At 55.8% G+C, this 7,606-nt stretch overlaps 1 protein-coding gene across 1 annotated transcript in view; it reads left to right on the top strand.

Annotated features, from left to right (window-relative positions):
* NT5M (5',3'-nucleotidase, mitochondrial) overlaps positions 1 to 5,813 on the top strand; it is a gene marked incomplete at its 5' end in the record, with an annotated part of 27,129 nt that extends 21,316 nt beyond the window's left edge. Inside the window, 2 exons of the mRNA XM_004713026.2 lie at positions 3,505 to 3,619; positions 5,044 to 5,813. Of these exons, the coding sequence (XP_004713083.1) occupies positions 3,505 to 3,619; positions 5,044 to 5,186 (258 nt within the window). The remainder of the gene's footprint in view (positions 1 to 3,504; positions 3,620 to 5,043) is intronic.
* Positions 5,814 to 7,606: the final 1,793 nt, after the last annotated feature.

Here is a 7,606-nt window from a genome sequence, read left to right as displayed (position 1 = left end):
GCCATGTGGTCCTCTCTGTGGACTGGCTGCTCTGAGTGGGAATATCGTCCTCCAGGCCTGGTGGGCCAGGATGTGCTCCACTTTCTCTTCCTCCCCCTTCATTTGCTCCCGTGCACTCTGATCAGACATGTCCGTCTCCCAGAGCTGCAGCTTCAGTGCTGTCCTCTGGAATAAATGCTTCTGGGGGCCAAATGCTTCTTTCTGATCTCTGAAAACACGAGTGATGCTCAGAATTAGCTTTAGATGCTGTTGATTTGGTCCTGACCCATGGTGACGTGTGTGCAGCAGGATGAGACGCCACGTGGGTTTCTGCGCTGATCACCGTCAGGCCTGGGTTTGAGCCCTTCTTGTAGCCACTGTGCCAGTCCACTCTGTTGAGGGTCTTCCTCGTCTTTGCTGACCATCTGCTTCACCAAGCATGTGTTTCTCCAGACTCTGAACCCTCCTGAGGACCTCTCCATAGTGCAGGAGGTGAGGTCTCGCTTCTAAGGCGCATTCTGGTGGTACAGCTGCCAACACGGATTTGTGATTCTCTTTGTAGTCCATGGGATGTTTAGTGTTCTTCATCCACGTGGTCATTCAGAGGCATGGAAGCAGTGATTCTTCTTCAGTGCCTCTGCTCAATCAGTGGGGTTGTACCTGCTTGCAGGTCTTAGCCTTGCCAGATGGACCGTCCGGGAGCTAGCTCGCTCACTAGCCATAGCAGCGTGAGTTCGCACTCCGTAGACCATTTTGTGCATTCGAGAGAAGTCTGTTTAAGATGAGGCTTTGGACTACTCAAACTTAAAAAACTCAGTTTCACTTCCGGTCCATGCTGACTCAGTAGTGTTGGTCATTTGCTTCAGACCTTTTGTCTACTGAGGTGAGATCACTCAGGAAATTTACCTGTGTGTTAGAATGCTGTTTGGGGAATACAGACCCAGGCCAGAGAGAGGCCAAGGTGGCCCCTAATGGACAGCAGCTGATGGATAGGACCGCCCTGTGCATCTTGGCCGGGAAGCCTTTAGTCAGAGCACCCCTTCCCTTGGGCAAGGCTGGCCTACACAGACCTGCTTATTTCATCAAGCATTCATGAACTTAAGAAACTTACAGTCGAATGCAGTGGTTTTCAACCTGTGGGTCGCAACCCCTTTGGGGATCGAACAGCCTTTTCACAGGGGTCCCCTGATTCATCACAGTAGCAAAATTACAGTTATGAATAGCAATGAAAATAAGTTCATGGTTGGGGGTCACAACAACATGAGTAACTGTATTAAAAGGGTCGTGGCATTAGGAAGGTTAAGAACCACTGGTTTAATGGGACAGATAGTTTTGAAACAAGTAATTCTCCAAATATACAGCTATAACTGGAATTGGTAGGAAGGACAGTGTCCTGAGTCCGAGAAGGCTGAGGAAATGATATCTTTAGAAGGCATAGGAGTTAGCTAGTCTGGAGCAAAGGGGTGTGTGTGTGTGTGTGTGTGTGTGTGTGTGTGTGTGTACACATGCATACATATGTGTTCATCTTTTTAAAAAATCATTTTATTAGGGGCTCATATAACTCTTATCACAATCCATGTATACATCAATTGTGTAAAGCACATTTGCACATTTATTGCCCTCCTCATTCTCGAAACATTTGCGCTCTCCACTTAAGCCCTGGCATCAGCTTCTCATTTTTGCATCCGTATGTCCATGTGTGTCTGCGTGTAAAGGAACTGTCATATAAAGTGTTGCAGTCTGGGGAAATAGTGAGTCCGGAGCTGTTGAAGCAGCATGTGACGTCTTGGCGACCCCTGCAGGCTCTCGAGTTTGCTAGTGTCCAGGGCAGGACACCGCAGCGGGTTCCTCTCTGGGCTCTGTCTTACTGGGTGGCGCAAGTTTCTGCTTCTTGCACACGCGACTACTGGGGCACTGACTTCTTAGGGTTGTTGCAGGAATTGATTAAACCAGAAAAGAGCCGTCGTGGTCTCATCCCTGTTAGATAAAAGGATGGGTGGACGCACGGGCAGACAGACAGATGACTCTCACTTACAGAGACCCTTTGCACACCAGAGTAGAACATTGCTTGGTCCTGTGCCATCCTCGTGGTCCGGGACACGTCCAAGCCCGTTGTTGTCGCCGTCGTCGCCTTCCCCTTTTCCAGCCCTCTGCTTCACCCACCGTGACGTCCTCCGGTAGCGATTGATCATCCTGATGACGCGCGTGAGGTGCTCAAAGCAGGCTGGCTGTTGGTCCTGGCTCCTGGACCCCATCTGAGATCAGAGAGGGAGTACCAGCCGTGTGGATGAGTGGCAGTGAGGTCAGAGAACGAGAAGGGGAGGCTTAGGTCAGCATCCATACTCTGGGGACCGGGTTCACAGTGGGCAGTGAAGCTCCCTGGGTGCAGTGTGCCCACAGCAAGTGAGCGGGATAATGTTGTGCTCTGATGCACGGGGTTTTCACCGGTTAATTTCCAGGGACAGATCACCAGACCTTTCTTCCTGGTCTGTCTGTGTCCAGAAGCTGTGCTAAAACCTGTCCACCATCGAAGGCCCTGCTGGGATTGAAGCTACTAGTGTCCTAGCTTCCAGCAGCATTGTAGCCCACAAGCCACCACGGCATGACACACTAAACAGATGAGCGGTGGATTCTTTTTTCACACGAGAAAATCGAGTCTTCAGGAGGGTGCTGTTGGGGGAGTGGCAGAGATGCCAGTCAGAGAGCAGGGCTGGTCCTCTGATTGCCTAGGAGGCCTTGCTACTGCTGACTTTTACCCCACCACTCCCCTGCTGCCCGGAGCACCACGGCACAGCCATGCTAGCCTCCCCCAGCTAACGCCCCCAAATCCTTTCTCCTTTAGAGCGTTTGCTTAAGGGCTCCTCTTCCTCACCTGTTAGGTTTGCTTTAAATGCCACTTCCTCCAGGAAGCCTGCCTTGACTCACTCTTGGCTGAGTCTTGTACTCTGGCCACACATTCTCCCAGGTCCTGGGTACTGCTGCTTGTAGCACTTCCACAAATGTGCTACTCATGAGCTATTTAAGCCTATCCTGGGCTCTCTGGCTCTTTAACGAGTCGGGGACTGGTCGTGTTGCTTCAAAGAGCACCTAGTGCATACCCCTAAACACTGATTTACTGAAACAACGAAGGAGTGAGCCAGTTGAGCGCAGCAGTGTGGCAAATACTGCCCTTTTGAAAACGGGACTGGACTAGGTGGCTCACTTGGTGGCTTTGGACAGCGCTGTGGAGATTTGAGATGTCGGAGAGGGACGGGTCACGGATTGAGTCACAGCTAGATGCTTTCTAGTTAGGCAACATGGACCGATCTCCTTATTTCTGAGCACTGGTTTTCTGCCCGAACAGAGCAGTGACCTCTTCCCCAGAGCCTGGCTCCCCCCAAATGGACTCTCCATTGTCTGGCCCTCCTGCCCCCTCTTAGCTCTCCGATTTCAGGGTCACGTTCATCTTGCAGGGCCTTGTGGGCCCCACTCTGCTCCCACTCTGACGGCTGTTTCTCCTCCCCTCCCCTGCCTGTCCCTGTCCAGTATGCCTGGGTGGAGAAGCACTTTGGCGCCGACTTTCTGGAGCACATCGTGCTGACGAGAGACAAGACGGTCATCTCTGGCGACCTGCTCATAGATGACCGGCCAGACATAACAGGTACGTAGCCTGAAGCGGGTGAGCCTTGAATGGGGGTGGGGCTAAGGGTAGGGGTAGGGGTAGGGGACAGAGCAGGCTTAGCCGCACTGCATAAAGGCTGCTCCCCACATTCTCCTTCCAAGTGGTCCCCACTTGGCTGCCTTTGCCCTCCAGTTGTCCGTCCCCCCCCCAATTTCCATGCCAATTATATTCGTTCCTGTTATTCAGACAAGGCTCTTCCACATAGGAAGAGGGGCACTAGCCTGGGGGTGGAGGGGGTGTCAAGAGGGTTCTAGCCTGGCTCTAGTCTGCAGTCACTTGCTTGGGGGTCACTTTATCGTCTGGAACTTTGTTTTTTCTCACGTAAAACGAGAAAGTGGATTCAGACTCTCCACTTCCGTTTTTCACAGCACGAGCCCACCTTCGTTGTTTTTTTTTCAAAGTCAGGTGGTCTGAACTTGGTCAAGGATAGTTCCTCTGGTTGAAGGTGGGTGGATCTGTGTCAGTCCTCTTAACTTACCGATGCCCTCCTTCCCGCCAAGCCAGCAAGCCTGCAAGCTCAGACTGACTTAGAAGGGAGAGGACTTTACGGTGCACATAACTGAAAGGGCAGGGGTCGGGGGCGTCGAGCCCGGCTGAGTTCTGGAGTTCAGCTAATGTCAGTCCAGTGTCTTCACCCTTGCCTCTGCTCTCTCCTCTGACGTCCTTCTCAGACAAGCGTTCCTCCTGCAAGCCACCAGCCATCTTGGGCTTACAACCCCACGTCCAAGATACAGGCTAGGCTGTTTGTCCTGCCCAGCCTGAGGGAGACACATGCCTGTCTCAGGCCCAGTCACTGTGTGCACGTGGTGGGCTCCACGGTGGGCCTCTTCCCGGGTCCAGCTCTGGCCTCACCATGCGGCTTCCCACCGAGAGCCAGGGTGGCAGGTGCAGAGGGGCCGTGACCTGCAGGGTTGTGAAGGCCTGGTCGCCCACAGAGAGCTGGGGAGCAGCCTGCAGGAGAGGAGCTGGGGGCCGGGCTGCTCCCCGAGGGCCAGGGGCACCACTGAGCAACAGCGGGAGGTGAGGGACTGCAGTTGGAGCTCATGCTGTTGTGGGGTGCTGTGCTGGCCCCTCAGCGGTCCCTTCTTGGCTGGGCCTCTCTGTGTACTGTGGGACCTCAAGATAGGGGAGGGAGGCGGCTGGCTGGTCTGTCATACGTAACGTGGGAGGGGAGCAGCGTGTGGTACCCAGCTCCACTCAGGTCCCTGGGCAACAGTCGCAACCTGGCTTATTCGTTCTTACTCTCCCGTGTGGGATAGAGGCTGGGGCACTCACCACTTTATGGTAGGGAAGCTGAGTCTAGAGAGCAGAGGCACTTTGCCGAAGAGGCGGCCGCGCCAGGCTCTGGCGCCTTCTCCCCAGGTACGAAGCCACTGGTCTCAGTGCTGCTTCCCCGCCCACAGGGGCTGAGGCGGAGCCCAGCTGGGAACACATCCTCTTCACATCCTGCCACAATCAGCACCTGCAGTTGTCGCCCCCCGGCCGCAGGCTGCACTCATGGACGGACGACTGGAAGGCCATTCTGGACAGCAAGCGGCCCTGCTGACCTGCACTCTTCCCTGGGCTCCGTGGAGGGACTGGGTAACAGAGCTCCCATCTCGGGGCCCAAGGGGCCAGTGCTGCAAGCTGGGCGGAGCCCTTCACAGATGTCCAGGCCAAGACGACCTTGCTCTGCACAGCCCTCCCCTCCCCACCCCTCCCCGCTCTGCTGGACACAGACAGTGCGTCGGCTGTTCTGGTGCACTGGGGCGATAGGCCCCTGCCCACGTGGCCAGCAGCGCCCTCCCCCGTCCCACAGGTAAGTTCCCTCTCGGACAGGGCCTGGGAAACACTCTCTTCATGGGCACAGTCAGCACCACAGCAGCCCAGGCGGGAGGCAAACACGGTGCTTCCCAACTCTGGGTGGTGGCAAGCAGGCCTGGGTGGGAAGCTCCCTGGCTTCTCGGACACGGCGGTCTCCTGCCTCCACCCGCCCTCCTGCCCGGGCTCACCACCGCCTGTGTGTGTTCGTTCAGCAAACACTCAGTGAGCGCCAGCTCCCGCCAGCTCTGTGCCTCAGCCAGCCTCAAGGATTCACACACTTCAGCCCCCAGACCCACGCAGGGCCCAGCTAAGAGTAGACAGGCTCCGACATGTGTTGGATGCACGGAAAATAAATGCTGTTCACCTGGAACCTGAGGCTGTGGGTGGTGGCTCCCTCTGTCTCCTTACCCCTAGCCTCAGCTGCACACTCGTAGGTATCCAGGGCCATCCCCCCCACCGCACAGAAGGACAGCACAACTCCACCTACTCCTCCGTGTCCCCTGCCCTGTGGGCAGCTGAGCTCTGGTGAAAATTCCAGACTTTGAACTCCCTTTGTACTTAGAGGGGATACTCAGGGCACTAATCCTTCTGGAAGGAAGGAGTACTGTGCCCAGAAATGGCCTCCAGACGGGCAGAAGAGTAGGGGGTATATGCCAGGTGTGACGGGTCATGGATCCAGGTCACTTGGCTTTGTGCTCCTGTGCGTCCCAGTTCCTGTTGGAGCCCCCGCTCTGTGAAAGCATCTGTCAGCTTTGCCCCCCCGCCCCAGCCCACTCACACCAGAGCTCCTCTGCGCTGGGGACATCGACACAGCCCTGGCTGGCCCTCCATTGGCCTGTGCCCTGGCCACTCTCCTCTGAGCCACATCCTGGGGAGTGAGGACTCCGGGCTGCCCCGTGACGTGCCATCTCTCCATTCGCATGTCCTTTCTTCCTGCCCCCGTTGAGGGAGGGAGCAACCTGGCTCTTCTGCGGACACTGCAGAGGCCCCGCCCTCCCTCATGCCCCACAGATGGCCTGGACTTGAGGGTGTGGGGCAGGATGGCTGGGCCAGGCCTTCCGCAGCGGGCAGGTCATGCTGTTCATCTCTGTGCGTTGGTTGTGTGCAGGTCCGAGGAGGAGGTCAGGTGCTGGCTGGCCCTTCTGGGTGCTGAGCGCTGCCAGGGGAAATAGAGTCACACAGACCAGCTTGGGGCACCATCTGTTTGGGGCACATGGGGAGCTGTCGGGTAGCGGTTCTGAAGTCAGACTTAGTGGGTTCAGGCCCCCAGATCCCCTAACTTCCTAGCTGTGCCATTGGAAGGGACATTTCTAAGCCCTGAGCCATCTCGGGAAAGGGTAGGAGTCTTGCATGTGGAGCCAGCACTTAGAGGTGTGACTTTCCCAGGCCACACGGGAAGGGATGAAACCGGCTTCCAGCCTGTGCCAGTGTCTCCTAGTATCACAGGCAAAGCTGCCCTTTTAGACTAGTGGCCTCTTCTTTAAAGGAAAGTTCACATGCAAGTACAATGCTGCAGAGACGCAAACCAGATATTCTTGGTGGGGACCCAAACCTGGCTCCCTTTCTCTGATCCTTGCTGCCCACACAGGACCTCGCAGTGCCTGCAGGCTCCTCCCTGGGACACTCAGGAACCACTGCCCCACATCAGAACTACCCTGGAAGTACAAATGGGCGCTTCTCAGAACTCATTTGGAGAACAAGTGTTTGCTGAGCATCCCTTAGGGCAGTTAACGCTTCACTAACCTGCATAGCCACCACCTGCCTGTCCTGGAGGCTTGTGTGCTGCCGTGGTGCCAAGCAGGTTCCAGCAGAGCCTCAGCTGGCTGAAGTGAGGAAGAAAGGACTGGTGATCCACTTCTGACAACCAACCCGTGAAAGTCCCAGGGATCACCACTTTCCGGTCTGCAGCCGGTCTCATGGGGACGGTGCAGCACTTGGCACCACAAGTCAGGGCTGCTGGTGGCGGCTACCAACATGTAGCCTTCACACCACACTCCTTACAGGGGGGTTGCCGTCTCAGAGCACAGATCATGTGGCACCCCTACCTCTGTGGATGCACCAGTCCCTCTGTTTCCACAGCGTTTGGTTGGAGGGGAGCTTGCTCCTTTCTTTGGTGCACTGTATTAAATGCAGGCTGTACCAGATGTTTTTCTTTCTTTCTTT

This window comes from Echinops telfairi, unplaced genomic scaffold, assembly GCF_000313985.2.
Source record: "Echinops telfairi isolate 266 unplaced genomic scaffold, ASM31398v2 ScPeMD7_2010;HRSCAF=2546, whole genome shotgun sequence".
NCBI classification, from domain to species: domain Eukaryota; kingdom Metazoa; phylum Chordata; class Mammalia; order Afrosoricida; family Tenrecidae; genus Echinops; species Echinops telfairi.
The sequence above is the reverse complement of the archived record's forward strand: the minus strand, read 5'-3'. Positions and strand labels throughout refer to the sequence as shown.